The sequence below is a fragment of the Nesoenas mayeri genome, assembly GCF_963082525.1.
Source record: "Nesoenas mayeri genome assembly, chromosome: 8".
Classification (NCBI taxonomy): Eukaryota; Metazoa; Chordata; class Aves; order Columbiformes; family Columbidae; genus Nesoenas; species Nesoenas mayeri.
The window spans coordinates 27,367,041-27,389,748 of record NC_137554.1 but is presented as its reverse complement, the minus strand read 5'-3'; the positions used below and the strand labels follow the sequence as shown (position 1 = coordinate 27,389,748).

Here is a 22,708-nt window from a genome sequence, read left to right as displayed (position 1 = left end):
CTCTAGATCACCCAGGAGCCTCAAGACCTGGTTTCAGCCACTCTACTCTCCCACGGTGGAGTACCCAAGTTCTAAAGGATGCTGCTGCCCACAGCACTGCAACTGCACAGGCAGCTGCAGATATTCATTAAGCAAACAGTAATCATTGAAAGAGTGGGGGATTTGGTGTGCAAACAAGACCTTCGTCCCTGACTAAACCAGTGCCAAACCACATATATGGGGCAACTCCTTATAGGAGGAAACCAGAATAATTCAAAGCTTTGATGTAGCCTAGTTAAACCATGCATATTCATGCATATTACATACTACTTAAAAAAAAAAAATGTATTCTGTCACCTACTGATACATACACACCTTGCGAGGATTGTTAAAACCAGGTTTGCAGAACTGCCTGAAGTAGTTCCACTGATCTGGTCTATATCTGTAGGAAGCCTGCACATCAATGTAGGTTGCAAATCTGTCTGGGCACTTTGAGACACAAAGCTGAAAGAAAAGAACAAATAAAAAAAGGAGTAAAGATACACTGGTAGAAAAGGGTAAGGAAAGTCAGTGCAATTAAAAAGCAAGACAAAGCACACTGTTTTATGGAATTGCTTCAGTACTGTGTACTGAAGTATTTAGAAAGGGGCATATATTTCGTTTTGAATCCCTAGATGAATACTTCTGAAATTCTTTAATAGAATACACTTTCAAAGTTTCTCCTCCTATTTGGCATATCAAGACACTCTGGTATCTTCTTATGTTCTCAGTTGAGAAAAATATCCTTTTTTGAAAACATGAGGGGAAAATCTGTCAGGTCCTCCTCTACTCCCTTCAGTAGCAGCGTATCTGAGCAAGGTGGTGCACCAGCTACTTTCACAGGATACATGTAGTTTATTTCTATTACAGTTATAAGGAGAACTTTTAAAAAATAATGTCTCATGTAGCTAAAATTGTTCAACCCTTCCACACAGTCTCTTCAGTCAAATACAGCTCCACAGATATCATTCGAGTCAAGTCAGATGTAAATCACTCAAAGGTGACTTTCTACTACTCACTAATGACGAATCTCCCCTAGTTACTAAGCAAGAGTGGCACACATGCCAGGAACGAAATGCATACCACTCAAGGTACAGCCACTATCAACCAGATTTCAGTGAGACATCGAGTGATGACAGAGGTTTGATGAATGAACCTGCTCAGAAGTTCTGATTCATATTTACCCAATGCAGAAGGAGCTGCCCCAACACACACTGAAGGCTCTGCCGGTCCCTGGAATTGTGCAGGTGTTGAGCTGTTCTGACTCCTCAGTGTTCCTCAATACTGTGAGGTAGTTTGAAGTCCATCTTTTTAGCAAGTTTCAGCCTTTTCTAGAAGGCTGTTCTCTGTTTCCAGAGCTGTGCTATCCAAACACCCTTTGCAAAGCTCTGCTCTCCAAGCACACAAAGCTGTATTTCCCCTCAAGGGCATCTCACCATAGATGACTCACCAACAGGAATTTTGGAACAGATCTTGTACTAATCCTTAGAACAGGGCAGATGTGAATTCTAGATGAGCACTACAGTCCTATGGGCTACACACAAGCCAAGAAGAAAGAAGAGTTTTGTCCCTGCTGGGACAACAGGTGACTAACAAGTACATACTTAACCCTGGCCTCAGTTTCCCAGCTGTAAAATGGGCAATGGAACGTGCTGTCTGCACAGCCAGTGAACTGTCCTAACAGTCTGTTTGCAAATCCACAGTCTTACTGAGAGACTGAAGCTCTTTCTATGCCAGTTCTTGTGGCTTTTTTTTTTCCTTTCTCATGCTATTTGATATGAATGGGACAGGAATGAAAGACCCTGTCTGCAGTTCAGAAGAAGAATTATCAAACAAATGTTTCTTCAGCATCTTCACAAAAGACAAGAGAATTAACCATCTGCAACAGCAAACAGCATTCAAAAACATGATCAGTTTTGGAGTTGTTGTATATTTGAAAATAAACACAATAACTACTCTGCTCCCCCAAACTCTCCTTCAACAAGTATTTCACCTTACTTGGTTCATGACCACTGCCAACTTGACCACAGCACCAGCCAAGTCCCACACAATGACCTCAGTATTTCTGAACAGCTGAATTGTTCCAGTAACAGAGTCTAAGGACTGCAGGGCAACAGTGTCGGTGTCTGCGTGTGGACAGATGGGGATTCCTGAAGCAAATCTGCTGCTGATAGAGAAAGTTTCCATTCTGACAGCAACTGGTCAGTGTTAAGAGGGTTCTTGCTCTTCCTTGCTGGAGATTTCCATCTCTTCAGCTGTGTCAAATAGTCCATATGGTCTCACTAACTGATAGGCCAGAAACATCTACCAAGGATAGGGACCAGGAGTAAGGGCAAGCTGGAATGGGAAACATTTTAAAATGATAGTCAAAGAAGTAAACAATTAACATTTGTAATCAGTAAACTGGTTATCATATAACCACCCTCATCCAAATTAATACTGGACTTCACTGAATGTTGTCAAGACAGCTGAGACCACACTGTCACCTGCAGTTTAAACACACACTACAGGTTTTTTTGGCAGCGAAGCTGGATCAGAGCAGATCTGCACCCAGTTCCTCTGACCTGCCCCAGGCCACAGGCTGTTGCCTCATAAGATGAGCTGACAGAACTGGTTGTGAAATTGTTCAACAAACCAGGTCAGTAAAAGGGTCTCATGTAAAAAAGATCAGGAGGGTAATTTTATTCCACACGGCTCAGTGACCGGGTGTATTTCACAGCTTTGCAAGAAGCTGCAGCACAGCCAAGGGAGTGCAAACTGTGGCATAAGGTGAGAACAGGCTTTGAAGACCTTCACTTTGGAAAGAGCCACGGGCTCTAACCACAGCCTGTCACTGAGGACACGCAGATTACCTTCAACATGTCCTGTTTGGAAAACTCTAGATGTCAATCAAAATTATCTTCTGCATGCACTGGTTACTACTGGAGAGCTGCCTGTGATCAATTCAAAAGTAACAAATTGCTGTATTCAACTAAACAGACTTTTTTTGTCAACTCTTATCCAAATTGCACAATCTTGTGCATTTCTACCTATTTTTTCTGACCATCACAGGCTACAGAGACTGTGTGCTACATATGATCTATAAATCAGTCATATTGTATTTTGAAGGATAAGAACAGCAAATCTTAAATCCAAACAAATGTATGACTAAGAGACAGGAAAAATATTCTTTCTCTGTATTTCACTCACCTGTGTTGTAGGGCACTGTAGGTTTATTAACACCACGGGGCTGGCACATTTCAGAATGTTGAAGTAAAACAAAATGGTCTTGTTCCTATGGAAGCAGATATAAGAGAATTAATGTTACATATATATATATACCATTCAAACATTAATAGCATAAATCACTATTTAAATTCTGTTATCATGAATGATCATATCACAAACACATGACAAAAAAGGAAATCCCAAGCAGACACTGAATGCTCCATTCCAAGACATTTTTGAAACCAGAAGTATTTGTTCTAAAGAATGCTATTTTTTTTCCACAGCAAGGTTTTAAGTTGACACAACGCCCGGCACTGTTACACATCTCTGTAGTCCTGCCTCTGAGACATGAGGTCTGTAAAATACCCCTGCAAAAAAAACACTGTGGCCCTTTGCTTACACTGAATGTACTATGTGTGTACCACGCGCAAAATGACTATTAGCAAATGCTACACTGTAAAAATTGCCTATTTTTTTGTTGATCAGAAGGTGGCACCAAAATCAATCAAAACCTTTCTATGGTTGGAAGCTGAGAGCAGCTGGCCAGGACACAGAACGACAATAATGGGATGGCAGCATTAACTATGGAGCTGCCCCTTGCCCACCTGCTCCTGCTCTCGCCACCGTGTCCCCCACATGTGTTTCCCACCAACTACAGAACGGGTGACACCGTCTGAGCACAGTCCCCTCCCTTTAAACTGGGATTAGCTCAACCGCCTGACATTTTACAAGGTTAAATTGCTTTCACTGAGGTATGTTCTACTATGTGCTCTTTAACAAACATGCATCCTGACAAAAACAATTCACTTTCGTTAGCTGTTATTTCTTCAAATCAATACAATAACATTTTGGACTGAAATGTCATCGTTCTTCAATAGTTTCTTGAAAGCATTCATAATCTGTGAGCTGCCCAAAGCCATTATTGACATCTTTTTTCTTCTTGTATTAGTCCACTTGCTGATATTGACAGTGGAAAAGAAAGTTTAAACACATACATAACATGAGAAAACAGCCACCTAGAACTCAGTCTGTATCCTTTACAATGACATTGTGTTGTATTCCATTATTACACTGTGCTCTGTAGGAGGCAAAAGAAATTTAGAGATTACATGGAGATTAATGGATGGATTACAGGGAGACACAAAGAGGCCTAAGAGAGACTCACATGACACCACAAGGTAGAATTCATCTGACTGCATGGAACACATTGGACTTCAACTCAGTTTTCGCATGAGCTGTGGGGGCTTGCTTGGTTTTCAGCTTCTCTTTTCCACCCAGTCAGATTGCTGGGAATGCTTTTCCCAAGCACAAGATTCAAAACACAGCGACTGTGATCACTTTGCAAGGAAAAAGTCTCAGACCAAGTCCTTGGGGATTTTGGAAACCCATAGTCCTGGGTTCACCTGTCACACTGCTTTCCTTCAGGAAATCTGAGCAATCTGACAATGGCACCAGTGAAGGGCTGACAAGAACAGCCCACACCTGTAGGGCCTGGAGGGACTTGTTCAGAGGGCCCTCCTGGCAGAAACACATGCTTATCCAGGAGGTTGTATTATGTGGTTTTTGGCTCATACAAGAAACTCTCCAATGCAGCAAATAAATGCCAAAACGCAGTCTCATTAGCTGTATTATTTTCCAGCAATCATATACACAGAGGGACACTTGTGAATACAAACTGGAAGAAACATTGTAAGAAATAACTTAAGTGAAGAACTGAGTATAAAGAGAGAATGGGAGTGGATGATAAGACTTGGAGAGCAGTATCTGGCCACGCCACACCATGCAGGGATGTCCGAGACTCCCAAACCCACCCACCCACTGCTTCCTGAAGATCAGAGGGGGGACAAGGACAAGCTAGGGACAAGGACGGGGGAGCAGAGAAGGGGTGCAGTGAGGGGAACACACACAACACCACAACTTTTTCTCCCAGTTTTTCCTCTTTGGGAAGTTGGACTCTTCAACCGCTGATGTGAAGAATCTTAGTCGGAGGGTGGAACAAGCTCTCCCTACACTACCCAGTCTGTTTGCTTTGCAAAAACACTCCAGAGGACACAGAGTCCTCGCTCTGCCTCTGTCCCACTCCCTGTCTCCTGCTCCTCCCCATCCGGGCCCCTCTGGACAGTGTCGTCCTCAAGTTTTCCCCAGAGAACTAAATGGGAAAAGAAAAGAGCAGCAAAGAGCTGTTATCAAACACCAGCTCCTGTTGTGCTCCCTGCAAAAAGGGTGCCTAACATTTACATTTTAAAAGAGAGAAGGTGAGGGGAAAAAAGCAAACTAGTTTTAAAATTCTTTCATAAAACATTTGGATTAAAAAAAAAAAATCATAATAATGTAACATCTTCCTTTCCTGAGTAGCTATTTTCCTGTAGAAGTACTCTGTTGATGTCAACTAATTAATGTAACTCCCACAACTCAAAACTTAAAAAGACTGAGAAACAGAGCCAAGCAAACAACTGTTTGGCTGGTATTGCCAAGGAAGGTACAACCACAGCTGCCTGTCTCCCAGACCACTTGATCTCCTCTCCACCAGCACCCGTAAGCACCACAAAAGACCAAGAATTTTTCCTTATGGTCTTTGCTGTTATTTGGTGCACACTGAGAAAAACTAAGAACCAGTCTACAATGTTTTAGGACCACTCACCCCAAAGCGGGCAGAAGAAGGTTATTAACTGTCCAAACCCTGGCAGTCAGAAGCTGTCCCAGCCAGTCACCCAAAATATTCCCTGAATGATGAAAATACTGCATTACAGTAATAATTTGGATCTAGATTTGCACTGAGCAACTAAGCTATTTCTGAACTGTATTTGGAATAAATACACTTAAAGTCTCTTCAGCTTCCCACAAGAACCCCCAGGAGACAGAGAGATGTGAAACCTCAAATCATATTCATAGTGCATGAGCAATCAAGGTATGTGAATGGATTTAGTACTCACTCATTGGGAGTATCTTTCTGACCACAGAACTGCCCGTAGCTGTCGGTTGGATAAATCACCTTTCTGGGGTCACCATGCACCCAAGCTGAAAATACACACATATCTTTTAACATTACAGTCAATTGTACACGGTTAATACTTGAAACTCTTTTCACTAGCACAAAAATGTATTACCACTCATGTACCATTTTAATCTTTGTTGATCACCACCGAAGAGTATTGATTTCCTACTGAAATCTAAAATATAGAACAAACTAAACTGAACTAAGACATGGATGAACCAGTAAGAAAGCAAAGCAGTTCACTTTTTACCTTCAGGGCACATATATCAGGGTTGTATCCAAAATATGAGGTAATGGACTTAAAAAATAACGGTATTATAAAAAGGGAAAGAACTATGTAGACAAACACGAGCATTCATTGACAACCACAATGGCATTGAAATAAAAGGGATTATCTGGGTGTGTGACAAACACACAGGGTGTGACTGAGTCAATGGACTCCATTTGCACTAAGAATGGAAAGAAACTCTCACTTTGGAAATGAAAACATTTCCTGACTTCTCACTTGGGAATCATCTCATTTTTCAGACACTAGATGTCTATGATGGCATGAACCATAGTACTGAGTGAGAACAGAGGTTTATATTGAACTTTGGAACTTCTTTTCTCTACTTTGAAGCAGGATTTCTTCTCCGAGCCATTTACACCTGCACCATTATTTCTCTTTGAGGATCAAAGACCAGCTATCACTATTAGTAATGTTATTTCTAAGCTGTAGTGTGCAGACCTGACGCAGCCTCCTTCATGACTAGCCAATGACCACCCCTTGAACTGCTCTACTAACTGCTTCTTTGACCGTAAATAAAAGAAATTTCACTCAAGTATCATCTGAAAGTAAAATATAATGCCAGAATACAATTCCATATTACTACTCTGAGCTGACACCCTAAAATCAGGTTGCAGAGAACTGCTAGAAAAGACCATTGCTCTTCTCCCAAACATTTCCTTGTGCTTGTATTACATAGAAAAGATTACAGGTTTAACAAAGATTTTAGTCCCAACCTATATAGAGTGTTTCCAAATGATGGACCCTATTTGCAATCGCTATATCTCTGCAATCACCATGAATTACACTCGTACCACTGGCAAGGGCAGAGCTCCAGACAATCCCAAGAGGCGCCTCCACCACATGTGGGATGGGACCCCTGCTCGGAAACTGGGCCCATCGCTCTGAAACCCCCCATGTTCTGACTGTCAGGAGCTCACTGAGCATCAGCATCAGGCTTTGATCTATGCAAACCACCTTGAACTTGTTTCTCTGTAATTACCACATTTTCTCTCCCATTTGTGACATTATATTTAGTCATTTGTAAAACTGTCATTTTCCTCAAGGTCACTTTGGTAAGAATAACAGCGCTTACCAATAACGATATATGCAGTAGAGGCAAAACCTATATAACACCTCAGAGAATTGTTCAGGACAGATGTGCAACGCATCTTCAATAAAAGTTACAGACAATCTGTAATGCCGCCTTTCACCTGGAATGGTTTTAGATTACCAAAATGAATCTGCTAGTTCTTTTTAACCTGTGTTAGCTTTCTCGTGTTTTGGAGTTTGTTAGATGACTCTACTACATTGGTGTTTTCCCAGCCTCAAAATTGGGCTTTTTTAAAGTAGTTTGGCACATTATTATAGGGTCTAATTTTTCACATTTGCTGTATTTTTTCTTCAACAGCAGCAAAACAGCAAGCAGCAGAGATAAGCTCCCCCATGCCAGATTCAAGTACTGATGAGAATTTTATAGCAAGATTTATATCTGCTTCCTACAGATAATTTGGAATTAGTCACTACTGCCATCAATATCCCTTTCTTAAGTAGCATATTAAACCTGGAATTATTTTTCACTCCCCAGATGAACTTGGGAGAAAAAGAGATTAACACTGAAACATAATCTTGGTTGGTGGGGTTTTTGGTTTTGTGGTGGTGTTTTTTTGTTTTGTTTGTTTGGGTTTTTTTTGGCTATCTCAGTCTTCCTAATCATCTTTCCATAAGAAGGGCCCAGGTGACCCAAGCTTAATTCCTTGGGCCTATTTGAGTGGATTAACACAGCCAACAAGAATAAAACTCAGCTCATCAAATGGGCAGAGCAGTGTATTCTCCTCATGGTCTTTTTAGTTCTAATACAAAGTCTGCTGAAATATTTTAAATGGCTCCCTTAGATTTGTATCAATCCTTGGTCTCCAATTCAATCATGCATGTTTTTCAGCATGTTTCTCAATTGATAGAAATTACAGAGTATAAACAATGGAACACATAGCTCACTTCTGAATAGAATTTCTGTTAAGACTGTATCTGTTTTGCCATTATCGAATCGTCTGAAACTTCTCCTGCTTGATAGTAGTTGTCCTATGTGCCTAACGCTTCAGTCATGTCTTTTATTAAAACAACCAATGATAGGACAAGGGGTAATGGGTTCAAACAGGAAGACAGAAGGTTCCACTTAAATTTGAGAAGAAACTTCTCAGTGAGGGTGACAGACACTGGAACAGGCTGCCCAGGGAGGTTGTGGAGTCTCCTACTCTGGAGACATTCAAACCTGCCTGGACACCTTCTTGTGTAACCTCATCTGGGTGTCCCTGCTCCAGTGGGGGGATTGGACTGGATGAGCTTTTGAGGCCCCTTCCAATTCCTGACATTCTGTGATTCTGTGATAATTAAAAATAATGTGCTTTCAAAACACAGATTTAGCACGCTTTGTGAAATTCCATCACTGAAATCAGCTGCTGGGTGGAGGGAGGAAGACATCTCTCAGCTAAATTCCAAAGCAAAACAAAAAATGATTTGGTCTGATTTACAACATATACATTCAGTATTTAATTAACTCCACAGCAGAAAGAGAAGGGAAATGACCAACAAAAAATATGCAGCTTTTGTCATTGCCTGTGTCAGGACTGACTATCAAGATTAAGTAAACTTAATCCTCAGTCACCTTCTTCGCAAATTTAGAGTGACAACAGTGAAAGAATTCATATGATAAATACATAATTTTTCTGGCCTAGTAACTGAAGAATACGTACCTAATTCAACAGTTCTCAGTGACTGTGAGGGTTTTTGAAAGAGCTAGCTGAACTGAGCAGCGCCGTGGTTGGCATGTTGTGCTGCACTGTTGGTGACCCACTACCAAGCACCAAATGAAAAGGAACCCAGTCACATAAAATTTTTATGCCAGCGTGCTCTGATGCTCACAAGGCTGCAGTCTGAGTGCTGACACAAACATCTGGGCTCAAGAAGAAAATTAAAGCACAGCTGATTCACACGACACAGTTGACTCAGTCCTCAGAGCCACAATGTGACACCCTGTGACACTGCTATGACATTTTCTGGAGTCCTGCAGTTATGTCGCTCCTTTTATTGACATGGAGCCAACACAGTATCAAAACCAGCTAATGTCTGTCACTAAATGTCTATCGGATGCACTCCTTTTTTCTGAGCTCTGGGGGGCCACGTCAGCAGCTGTAAGGAATGGAAAGCTGCCTGCCAAGGAGAAAATGTGATTAGAACAATGGTATCCTGCGATACTTAAAAGTGAACTGCAAACCTGTTTATACTATCTGTCTCATTCCCTCTACCATGTATTTCTGAAAGGACAGTCTTTCATATCATTGTTTTGCTTATCTTAAATTTTTAATGTTTGAATGTATAGAGAAACTGACCTGCCAAATTGTTCTTAGGGCTTTTTAACACAAGCAATTTACTAGCGTATTGACAAAGGTAATAGAATACACAATACAGAATTTGTAAATCCATGTTGATAACACTGGTATTGCTTAAGCATCCATTGGAGCAATACAACAAGAGCCATTGCTTTGAATTAACCTGTCCTTTGGAATGAGGGGCTCTTTTCCAACATAACTTATTTGCTGCCTTTTATACACACTTTTCTGAATTAAAACAACCTTAAATTAAGAGTCTGAACATTTTCCTGGATAAGCCTAGTGTCTCTGAAATAAATGTAAAGAGTTAAGTCAGTTTGATAAGAAGAAAAACTACACGGAATGTTAAATTAAAACTATTACTTCATCTGTGAAATTAAAAGAATGATAAGAAAGTAAATCATATAATATTTCTATTCAGTACAGTCACTCAACAGCACCCATCACTAAAGCAGAACTAAGAAAGGTTAGTATCAAAAATCACTTGATTTCATCTTTCAAAGAGAACTGACCACCTTATACTCACACTACATTTCAGCCCTGTCAAAACACAAATTATTCTACCCCACTGTTACACGGACACACATATAGCTGAAGCCTATGTGAGCTATACATACAATAGCAAGGGCAAAATTTGTCTCACATTTTCAGTAACAGCAGTTGTGTGATGAACCTGTGTTTATTGCTTACTTGTCAAGCCAAATTAAAACGGGATCCAGAGCAGTACTTGTGCATATTCAAGAATTTGCAGAAATGGTTTTTTTCTATAATAAGCCATAAGGCATAATTGACAACTAAGGATTGATTTATCATATAATCTATTTTCTCCTAAAGTGAACTTCTTTGACTCTAAAGTATTTTGTACAGGGCTGGCTCCTGGAACCGTACCAAAGCTGATCTCATCCTTTACTTAGAAATAAATCAGAGCAAAAAGAATAGCTAAAGCACGGTACAATGAAAGATGAAAAAGCAGGGACCATGTGAATCAGGATTAGAAAAAGCCACCAGCTACAAATTTGGTACCTGGTTTCAGGAACAGATTCTAGTTGTAACCAATATCTCCTAAGGTGTGCAAGGTAAGGCTGTTGGGACATCTCGTGTCCCGCAGGAAGCCCTGTCCTGCAGAGCAGGGAGCGTGAGCAGATCCCTGTCCCACAGCACAGGAATTGCGTGTCTGACACTGCGGACACGAGCCCAGGGACTGGTGAGTGCTCTGCTGACACCCACCTCTGCAACCCCTGGCACAGGGGTTCTTTGGAAACCGCACAGACAAAGCTGATGTAATGTTCAAGCCAAAAAATTGAGAGGATTTATATAGTGCTGGAAAGAGCCAAGATGTGACAGCACAAGAACACTGCACAGCTATGACCTGTCAGTGCTCTCCTTTCCCTGTGTCCAGCACAGCCCTCAGGACGCTGCCTGTCCCCGTGGGCTCTGCACTCCCCCACACCCGCTGGTACATATTATACCATCTGCTTCCTCACTTTCTGTCTTCCTGAAGACAGCCAGGTTCATGACAGGGCAGTAAGTGCAGGTGAATAAGAGAAACAAAAAGCATACACAAAGAATTCCCAATGCTAGGGCGCAGACTTTACAGAGTGCTGTTTAGTGGCTACAGGCATGGAGAGAGGGGACAGCTCAGTGCTGTGGTTGTTTTGCTGCCACAGAATTTAGTGGGAGGATGAGTATTCCCTCCGACAGCGACTGGAAGCACCAGGTTAAAGCATCCTGCTCACAGCATCTCCCCATGCTGCAGACAGCGGCTTTCACCGTGGTGGGGCTGGTGGGGATGTGGGGTCCCTGCTCACACCTGCAGGCAGGGCCCCCAACAGTGACCCAGCCCCACGGCCCAGCAGCTGCGGGGTGTCCCATGGACAGAGAGGAGTGTCCCATGGACGGAGGGCGCACAGCCGTTCTCTAAAGAACACAAAGTGCTATTGCACAACTATGACAAAAACTAATGGCTTTTCTTCTATGTAAGGCAGGGCCAAAACCGCCTTTCACAAGCAAACTGAAAGAGCTCAGACAGATATGAAGACACATAGTAAGTGCACTTTTGCAGCATCATTTGCCCTTTCACACAGGCATTCACACAATTCTCTCACAAATACAAAATAGAATGGCTATTATTAATGAATATCCTGATATGCAAACAACTCTGGATCCCACAATAAATGATGTAATTTCTCTTAATTCTCCTTTTACTACTCACATAGGTTCTTTCGGTAATATTTTACAAAACATAAAGCCTCTTAAAACCAAAGTGTTTATCTCTAACTTATAAATGACAAAAATTAATTTTTCCATCACAGTTACTTTATGATAGCAAAATTATCAAACCATGTCATCTTTACTTGAACACACTTAATTTTGAACTTTTCTTCAGTAAACACATGGTTCTGAACTTCTCCCTAACACACAGATATAAGCAAAAGGGACATCTCAGTTAAGAATTTCAACATTCACAAAGTTGCTTCCCCTGTGTATGAGAAAGCACAATCATACCTGTGTTTACTTACCCACAATTCCTAATGCAATGTAACCCAGAATGACGACTATGAAGATCACACAGCAAATAATGTCTGTACAGTGCCTGGGGACAGAAAGAAACACTTTTTAAAAATAAGGTGTCTAATACAACCTTTGAAAACACTGAGTGTCACAGGGCACTTTAACATCTGAATAAGACGTCTGTATCTGCACTTGGTAGCAGTCTTACTCACAAAATCACATTTGAGGTGTAAAGCCCAGCATTCACAGCAAGACCAGCAATAGATGTGTGTGCCCTCTGCATTGTAGACAGCAATAAAAACAGATGGAGGAACAGGTTTAAATATTATTAAAACAAACAATACCTTACAACCTTGAATCCAGGAGATCACTCATGATATAAGCTACTACAGGACATATGTATCAGCACTTCCCTAAAGCTGGTATCAATTATTGCAAACAATGTGATTAAAGAAAGATTCAGCACAACTTACATGTATTATGAACAGCTTATGAAAAATAAGTGTGAAATGAAAAAAAACCTATACACAACTACCCTTGATCTCTGCACAAAATTCTGACTCAGCTGCTTGATTTCATTTAATGCAACCAAGATAAGCTCTATGGAGAGGACAAAAAAACCCCATCACATTGTGCAGAGCCATACCTTCTTTTACGGACAAGCAATGAAAGAACAGCACTCTCCAGTCTGAAAACTCAGCCGGCGAGTAAACTGAGCGTTCAGTTCAACTACTGTCTTCTGCTGGCTGGTGTGCCTGTTAGGCTCACGCAGGCAGAGATGTGGACATGAAGTGTCTGACCATGGCCAGAGTAGCTCCAGGAGGGCAAGAACCTGCAGCACAGCTGGCCCCACGTATCTGTGGGACCATCAGGTCCCAGGGCTCTGGCCGGGGCGAGCAGCTCCCTCGCTCAAACACCAACTCCACAAGCCCTGTTTCTAAACATGCGTGGAACCTAAAGTCATCTCTCGCAGGCCTTTGAAGGCTCACTAGTTAAGAGACACTTGCAGCCCATGGTCTGCCAGGATCTAATTAACAAAGGAGTGAATTACTGGTAAAAGGGCATGCTGCCTAGAGCCTCCTGATCCGAAGGATTTCAGTTGATGTTGTTATTTAACATGTCCTGCTCATCTGACACAGTTTTGGTGAAGAACTGGTGGCACAACCTAAAGGCGTATGGCCCATGGCCACCCTGTTTGGGCCAGGTCTCATCCGCAGAGCCCCCCGGTGCTGCGCTGGGCTGTCCCACAGCTGAGTGACAAACTGCTGCTGCTCCGATCCGATCCAAACCCCGTCCCGCTTTTCTGTGACGGAGGACTCCTGGGAAAGCCAACGAGCAATGCTGGTTAAGGGACAACCTTGGTAAAATGAGCCCATGCCAGGAACCAAGGGACGCAAGCCAACATCTTAGAATCCAAACTCCAACTGACATACAGGCATTTTTAGCGTCTACCATTCCTTCTGCTTTCCAATCTATGTTTCCTCTTACAGAGGACTGTTATTTAGCATGAAGGCAATAAAGGCAGCAAATCTTTCAAACAGTTGGAGAACTTGAAAACTGTTTCCAGGTGTGGAAAAGGAATGAACGATCCTGTGCACTTCTCCAGAGAGACACAGTTTTAGCATCTAATTGAAACAATTGAAACAATACGGTGGCAGAGCCACCATAAGCAAGCGCCTATACACACTTACCAGAGTGCGGGATTTTCTGTTCTTTATAATACCCAAACTTCTGTACAGTACCTAGTAAAACTCATTGTTGCCAAGTATTTCTGTTGTATAAATATTTTAAAATATATAAGAAGTACACAAAACCTCTTTTGGGAGGTTTCAGAAAATTTTGAAGCAGTTTGTACAGAATAATTCTTGCTTATACATAATAATTGCTTATTTTACTAGATACTACAGGTGAAACCTTGGCTACATATAACATCATTGTTAGCTCAAGTAGCTCAGTTTCAGGGAAATCGTAATATTACCTCATAAACACATGGGTACACAGAAGAAGAAAAAAAAAGTAAAATATCTTGAACAAATAAATTAAAATAACTCTGTGAAGATACAAGGTCATACTGTGAAGATTCTGGGAGTTTCCAAAGCTGCGGGAACTAGAACAATGGGAATTGCTTCTTCCCAAACGGGAGACATTGGAAGCTCATGCTTATTACTGAAAGCTAATCAGAAATTATCCAGTCATGCTTTGACTTAAAACAGATTTGATATGGGTTTGTTTTTTTTTTTTGCAAAATAAGACAGCGATCTGTTGTGGCAAATCTGCTTTTTCAGTTTGCTACAGGCTAATGAGGCAGAGCAAAATCACTCAAGAGACTGAACTGCTATGCTGAACCCTAAGGAAGATGAGTTAATGGAAACATGGCGATCAGACCAGGAACTGAGAACACTGCTTATCATATGGGGTCTATAATTTTTCTTAAAAATAGCACTACCATAATTTCATATAATTATGTGTAAACATTCAAAGATTCATGAGAAAATGCACTTTACATTTCTTAAGGTATAGACTACAAAAACATTAAAAATGCTTTTGCTAATAGGTAGCATTGGAAATTTTGATGGGTTTTGGTACTTTTTAGATAACCGAGTTCCATAATCTGAACCAGAACACAGCGAGTCTATGTATTTGAACACAGGAGTTTCCACAGAGATAGACTGCTGATTAAACCATCAGATTTATCATTTTCAGGTGACGTAATAAAAGACGGTCATTTGGCTAAGTGCACAGTTCAGGCTCCCACATCACATTTCACTGCTCACTGCTGTCATTTAGCTTGATTTGCTTTCCACCATCTCTCAGAAACACAGTGGCCTCTTGGCCTCTCCCACTGCATTACACGTGGCGGTGCATGCAAACAATGCTTTGTGCATGTGGAACAGCACCCTGGCAAATAAATGAATGCAGAGATGAAATCATCCACACAGAGTATTAGTGCATAAAAGCCATTTATTCACTGACAGTTCGTGCACTTCATCATTAATGACTGACCAGAGCCTCCCTCTGTTTGGCAGTTCCACGCCCAATCTGTTACAAGTGCGATTTTGGTGAAGATGCTGCACTAGCAAGAAACTACGATGTTTATTAGTTAAACAGCACTAGCAGCATGTCGGCACCTACAAACAGTCCCGAGCGTGGCACTCTGCAGCCACAGAGCAGAACATGGCTCCAGATGTTCACAATGGGTTTTGAGTTGCCACGTTCAACTCTGATGACACGCTAAGGTGACCACTGATGCCCTCACTCTGAGTTCCTGCTTGGGGACTCCCCTAATCCATAGTGTGTTGAGGTGATGTTACCCAACTTCATGTCATCTGCAAACTGATGGAGGGTGTACTCAATCCCCTCATCCAGATCACTGATAAAGAGATTAAACAGAACTGGCCCCACTACTGAGCCCTGGGGACACCACCTGTGACTGGCAACCAACAGGATTTAGTTCCACCCATCACAACTCTTTGGGCCTGGACACCCAGCCAGTGTTTTACCCAGAGAAGAGGTAATTGCAAGTTAAGGTTAGGAAATTTTATTGCTTTTTTTTTTCAAACTGTTAAAAAAGATAGCAAAATTGTTATGGAAGTTTACTGATATTCAATTTGCAGGAGAATCCATTAACTACATTTTCTCATCACAGAGGAAAGGATGATCTTTGTCTTAACAAGAACACTGAGTTTCTATAAAGATTTTCAACAATTACAGGTAGTCCAGGAGGCATCAGGAGTTTTTAAAACATAACAAGAAAAAAACCTACGATGTGTCTAACCAGCAAGAGGACTATTAGAAAAACCCAAGAAACTACATAGAGGAGGGAGAAAAATAAGAAGAGGCAAGCATAGTTAAGATGAATTCTGCAAAACCGGAGATAAGTCAGAAGTGTGATTTACTAATTTGATTTTGCCAGAGCAGTTTAGAGAAATATTCTATGATTGTATTGACTGTATATATTCCCTTACTGGAATTTAGAGACAATCTAAATGGAGGAAGGCAATTAATTTTATACCCAAAGTAATATAATTGCATTAAAAAAATCCAGAAGCTTGTTTTCCCGCTGTATGATGGCACATGACTGATTTATCCACAGACATCTTTAAGATATGATGATGCTGATGGAAGAAATGTGGTTTTTTATTCCTAAAGAAGCATAACACATTCTACTGATATTCTTTACAAACCCTTAACTTCACAAGCCTTCCCTACAACATGCCCCCCGTCATCTGCATTGACATGAAATACTGAGACCATTCAACAGAGTCCCCTGCTCAGGTGACAAACCTGCCTGAAGTCCAGTACAAAAGGCCATTTCAATGCCAACAGGACAGAGGGACAGACAGACAGCTCCAGGGCTGTGACAACAGACACGCGTTCAGACATTCAGAACTGAGAGGTGCCCAATTTAGTCCACAAGTGTGAACGTCTGCAGGCAGGGAACGATGGCTTGGAGAAATTTCTGCCTTTGAGGAAACAGAGACAGCTTAGATTGAAAATATTAGGTGCTAGATTTTGTCTCACATGAATTAAGTTAAACTGCCCATCAGACAGGGGGTAAGGCAGGTGTTCATCTCCAGCTCAGGCTGACAGGGAACACCAGGAGTTTCTATTTTCCTCCAGAGAACTGTCTACCAGAACTTGTGCTGCATCACTTTGAGCTGAGAAATTGCTGAGCTACTGCTTCACTCTGTAAGCTTATTCACTTGGTGGATATGATATGTGAAACCTTGCAAGTATTTTCTGATAGTAATGCACATAGATGAACACTTAATAACATCCCTGAACTACCCCTTAAATTCATTCCTATGCACACAAAGTCTCGCTGGCAGTATCATAAAGATACTTCTCAAATTAGGATCAACTCCCTAAACAAACATTTCCATTTATTTCTAAGACTGTTAGCTTTCAGAAAGGAAAACAAGAAATACATCTCGCATAGATGAGAACTGTGTGTATGTGTGTGTTCAAGCGAGAGTACCACAAGGCCACAGTGCTCTTCCATCATAAATTTTCTGCTGAGAAAGTAAAATTGATAAGTAACTTGTGGTTCTCTAATTTATTCTTCTCACTAAGGACAGTAAATACTAGTTTACAACTTATTCTCTATGCTACACTTACATCTGGGAAAACACTGATGAATTGCCCATGATCTCTTAGATGCTTTCTGAGCAATTTCACTTGACTTGTAAACTAGTGAACCTCTGAGTGGTACCAGACGTGCTTCCATCTGCAGCACTGACTGTTAAGTCAAGCCAGATTGTTCAGGCAGGAGGCTTTGTAACAAAGCAGTGGGTTTCAGAACTACTTTTTGGTTAGATACCATCCACTTTTTCAATGTACATTTCCACTGTACACTAATGTTTTTATGGAGAAGATTGTCAGACAGTCTTGAATGGTACAGAATGAGAACGGAAAGAACTGAAACGATTGCAATATGCAGTCATACCAATCAAAGACATCATCTCGATAACATCATTTGGTATTGTCATGAGTTGGTTGGCTCAGAGTCATTCAACACAGCCATTGCATTTTAATATTTTTCAATAAGAAGATGTTTGTATGAAATACAACAAGTTTCACACACGACCACCTTGAGAATGATGGTGCTATCAAAACACCACACACATCGTCCTGTTGAACACTCCTTTTAGCCGCTGTGTTCAGCACTCCAACCACTGGCAGCATTCCCTGTTCTATTAAAAAAAAACCCAAAACAAATGAAAAACCCACCACCAGTAAAACAACAACAAAATCCACCACCACAACGGACAACTGAATCTCCTTGCAAAGGATCCATCTAACAAACATTGTGGGAGTGATCCATTATTTAACAAACATTAATACATTATTAGTAAGATTTGGCTTTCTGTTTCTCAGTTTTTCAGGCTTTTAGTGGTTTGGGGGATAGCTTGGTTCTCAATAACTTCAAAATGTTATTTCTATGCTACAGCACCTCCAAAAATGCATCAGCTTCAGTAGTTACAATGATGGGATGTGACGTTTTACAGCTGTTCCTGCGCCTTTCAATGCCGGTATATACAATTTGCAGCCTATCTCCCTAGAAACCCATCCTTTCCATTTTTCAAAATTGAAGACAAACTTTTTCCTGACCAATGAAAAGTGATAGTGAAATCAAGAGCACAACAAACTATTTTATCAGCAGAAAGCAAAGACAGGTGTTTCCCCCCATCACACACAGTCATGCCAGTCCTGGCAAGGTGCACAAAGGGCTCTGTCCCCACACGCATTTGCATTACCAGCCTTCATTTGTCTGGAAAAAAATGTACACTTTTAGTTTCCTGCTATCTCTTGTCCTGCAGAAAAGTGGGAAGCCCCAAAGTCAGAAACAAATTCAGGGAAGATGACCATTTTCCTCCTGTTGAACTCTTTGGAATACCTTCTGAGAAGGCATTCTGTTCATAGGAACTACATAAGTCTTTATTTGTTTGAAAGACTGTGGTTTCTTAATCATTTATTCTTAGTAATTGTAAAAATTAATTTTAAAACCCCTGGTTCATTCATTGTATTTAAAAACAACTAATAATATTCTTAAAGTACCTCAAGGGCATGTCTATAGCGCACTGCACAGTGCTGCACTGATCACCTGGGTATCCTGCAGAAATGGTCATTGGCTGAATATAAATCCAAGGGCAGCTCATGGCCAAGTATGCTCAGTAAGCATCAACGCAGCTACCACTGCCTTATGAGCTACCGGACAAGGAAGCAATACCCATAAAGTTTAGGGAACTGATCTTTTTTATGCTGTTCCCAACAATACTATCTCGCCAAAGCATTATAAAATGCAATGAATGTATATGGTATAGTGGTGTTGCACTGTGTTCATTTGGTTGTGTTTTTAAGAAGCTGCTGTGCACTGTACAATTGGAATAGCACAGATACACACCCAGAATTGCAGAAGCTGTCACAGCAGCTACACAGATGTAACGGCAAGCCACAGTGCAAAACCAGCTTTTACAAACTGTGAAGTCCTCCTGGCATCCCATCACCAGAGTCCCACCGCTACTCGAGCACGAGGGAACAGCACAGTAAGAGACTGCTCAAAATATACCATTAAATTGCAATATTTTAGAGTCCAACTCTGCAGCACACAGCGCCATAGGTAGTGTCACTCACTTCAGAGCGAAAACCCATTCACTCGAGTGAGGGTTTCAATGTGAGTCCCTCCAGCAGCCGCCCCGTCAACACACCGTCCCGTTTTCGGCCAGCGGTTTGCCCTGCCAGCCTGGCTCAGTACCAGCATCATAGAACACCTGGTCCAGGCTCTGGAGAGAACCAAGTAAATCCTTGAGAAGGTGACTGTGGGAGCAGGAAAACCAGCTGCAAACTGCAGAATGGAGGTGCTGCCTGGAAACAGGACAGAGTGCATCCCAGGGCTGTGGCACCAGGACACGACAGACAGCAGGGACTTCACAATATGAGGCACACAGAACTGGCATTCAAATTCAAAGAACTTGAGAGCACACAGTTAAATATTCCCTGGTAATCATAAATCCTCAAGGGTGGTAAGGATTGTCTTCTGGATTTAAAAGAATCGCAGAACCAAATTCAGAAGTTTTGTTAATAATATTTTTATGCCCTGTTCACTGAAAAAAACCCCGAAATAATTAAACAGAATGAGTTAAGGTATTTACCTGTTATGAATAGGTCCTCTGAACTTTGGGTCAAATTTCCTTGGTTCACCTGCATTTAAAATAAAACAATATAAAAATATGTCCTTACTTAAAATAAAATCTATAGAGAGGGGAGTGTTAACAGCAGTCTTTGAAGAACTTTTTCCATATAACCCAGTTCAATCAATTCTTTTAAAATAATTTCATGCAGACAATATCAGTAATTCACACAGGACCTCAGGGACACAGAGCGGCAGCCTCTCCCTTTTGTGCTGGTTATCAGACAAGGCAGTGATCCAGCACTGACCCGGCTGCTCCAGCTCCCCAGAGCAGCCCCAGAAGAGCGGGTTCCAAACCTGCTCCAGCTCCAGCACAGCCCGGGGGGGGCAGAGCGGGTTTGAAGCTGGTTGTGCACACAACCTTGAACGTGGTGCTGCTTTATGTGAACCTCAGAACAGCGACAAAGTCAGGTCAGGTCTCTCCTAGAAACATGCAGTAGCATCTGGCCAGAGGTTACAGATGGAAGGAGTCAAATGTGATACGATTTCTTCACATAGTTATCCTGGTCAGCATAGTTCTCATTGACTCACTCTACACATCACCAAACTACATTAAGAAGCTCCTAAATACGAACCCACCAATCTGTGCTTCACATGTGGACTGGAATAAGATGAATTACAGTATGATTTCACTTGAAAAGAGCAACAAAAATTTATGGTAGAATTTACATTTTCAAGTTTCAAGCTACTGTATGAAGAGAAAGAAGCAGTCCTTCATTCAACAGACCAGGGCTGGGACTTCTCCTTTTGAAGCTAGCTATTCAGCTTTATGTTTTTTTTTTTCTTTAAATTCAGTAATTACAGAGATTTACTGAACCAAACTTTATGCAATGAAAAAAATCACTTCTTCACTCAGATGTCAACACTAGAATACAAATCATTGTTTCAGAGCACTTTATCACTGCCTTCTTAAGCATCTCCTCTTCTGAAGATATCTAGTATTGAAGGGTGTTACCAGCCTACGCTTTCCCCCAACCGCAGAAAAAAATACTTATTTTCTTCAATTAGGGAAGAATTCAGCAACATTGCAAAAGTAGAATTTACTTATTAACTAAATGCCAGACTTTGTTCTTGGTTTGTATCACAAAAACCTTATCAAAATACACAAAGACCAGTACAATAAACACTGCAGATAATACAATTCTATTTGCCCTTCCTCTGAGGTGTTTAGGTCCACCTTACCCAGCTCTTAAACCAAATATACTTTAACACAGAAGAGACTGGGAAAGCTAAAATGTTGGAGGAGTGACATGTGACAGCAATGCTGGGAGTGGAAGATGTGAGTTACGCTGTTGTACAACTACCACGGTCCAGAAAGTGAGTGTACCATACACAATACCTAACACGGAGCCAAAACTAGTGTTTTGAAGAACATTTTTGCACAGCAATTTCTACAATAAGTATTTCTACAAAATAATTTATCTCCAGAATAGTTCAGGACTATATAGTAACATTACTCCCTAAGGACAATTCTGGCCACCAGACATACTGAAGTGAACCTCTGCTCACGGCTCATCCAGGACACAAGTCTATCACGCGATAACAGCCAGAGCCGATCACCAGAAAGATCCATGGAACCCACACCTTGTGTCTAACCAGGGGCTGTAGTGAATCTCTGAGGAGAAATGAAAAATCAAGGTGACCAAAGTAGTGACTTTGTATTTCACAGCTGCGGGTGAATTTGTCATTCATTTCATAAGTCTCTATTCAACTTCCATACGCTTTAACAATCTGCAATGCCCTACACCATGGAGCACCACGGGTTAATGACTCATTGAAGTACTACCTCCTTTTGCCTATTTTAAGCTTGCCATCAGTCATCTCATACCTGTATGGCATCATGGCAGACTACTAATAATTTTATAGGTTATTATATTCCTCTTGCCTACCTTCAAGAGTACTAGTCTGTCCAATTGTTTCCCATACATAAGCCATTCCAGTTTGGGTCATGCTTATGTTCATTTTCTGTACCTTTTTCAGTGTTACTATATATTGCTGGAAAAGGAAGGGCCAGAACTACACAGGATATTCACCACAAATGTTGGCTGTGATTTATACAATCATGTAATGACTTCTTCTATTTGATCTCAGTCCATTCCTAACAATTCTTTCTTATAGTCTACTTGCTTTTGGGGGCAAACACTTTCATTGAATCATCCATTAAGACCCCAATTTCTCACTCTTGAATGTCAGTCGCTAGCTCAGTCCCACTACTGGAATAACCTCTTCTCTAAAGCTATTCAATATTCTCCTTCATAATTTGAACAATGAAGTAGAATAAACTCTGAAACTGTCCTTGTGACAAGTGTTAAAATATTTCTGAAGACAGAATCAAAGGGATTTTGATACACAATTTAACAATTCAAAATTATTTTTGTAAACTGACGAACCTTATCAAGACAAACTCCATTCACAAATCCATACATAATAATTGCTTTCAACAACACTGACTAGAAGAATCCTAATGGATTACAGCAGACTACAGACAGAGAATGAGTCAGTGCAGCAACATCTTTGCTAAAAAAAGCACAAACTCACTCAAGATGTGAGCATGACTGGTGAAGTCACTGCTCCTTGTGCTTGGGACGTGTAAGGCCTCTGCTGGAAAGTTATTTCTAGATCATGACACTAGA

The 22,708-nt window shown here is 41.1% G+C and overlaps 1 protein-coding gene across 1 annotated transcript in view; it reads right to left on the bottom strand.

The window, feature by feature from the left end:
• Positions 1-22,708, bottom strand: part of SLC44A5 (solute carrier family 44 member 5) — a gene marked incomplete at both ends in the record, with an annotated part of 75,311 nt that overhangs the window by 19,977 nt on the left and 32,626 nt on the right. The window contains 5 exons of the mRNA XM_080348800.1: positions 355-483; positions 3,208-3,292; positions 6,159-6,243; positions 12,394-12,467; positions 20,038-20,086. Of these exons, the coding sequence (XP_080204926.1) occupies positions 355-483; positions 3,208-3,292; positions 6,159-6,243; positions 12,394-12,467; positions 20,038-20,086 (422 nt within the window). The remainder of the gene's footprint in view (positions 1-354; positions 484-3,207; positions 3,293-6,158; positions 6,244-12,393; positions 12,468-20,037; positions 20,087-22,708) is intronic.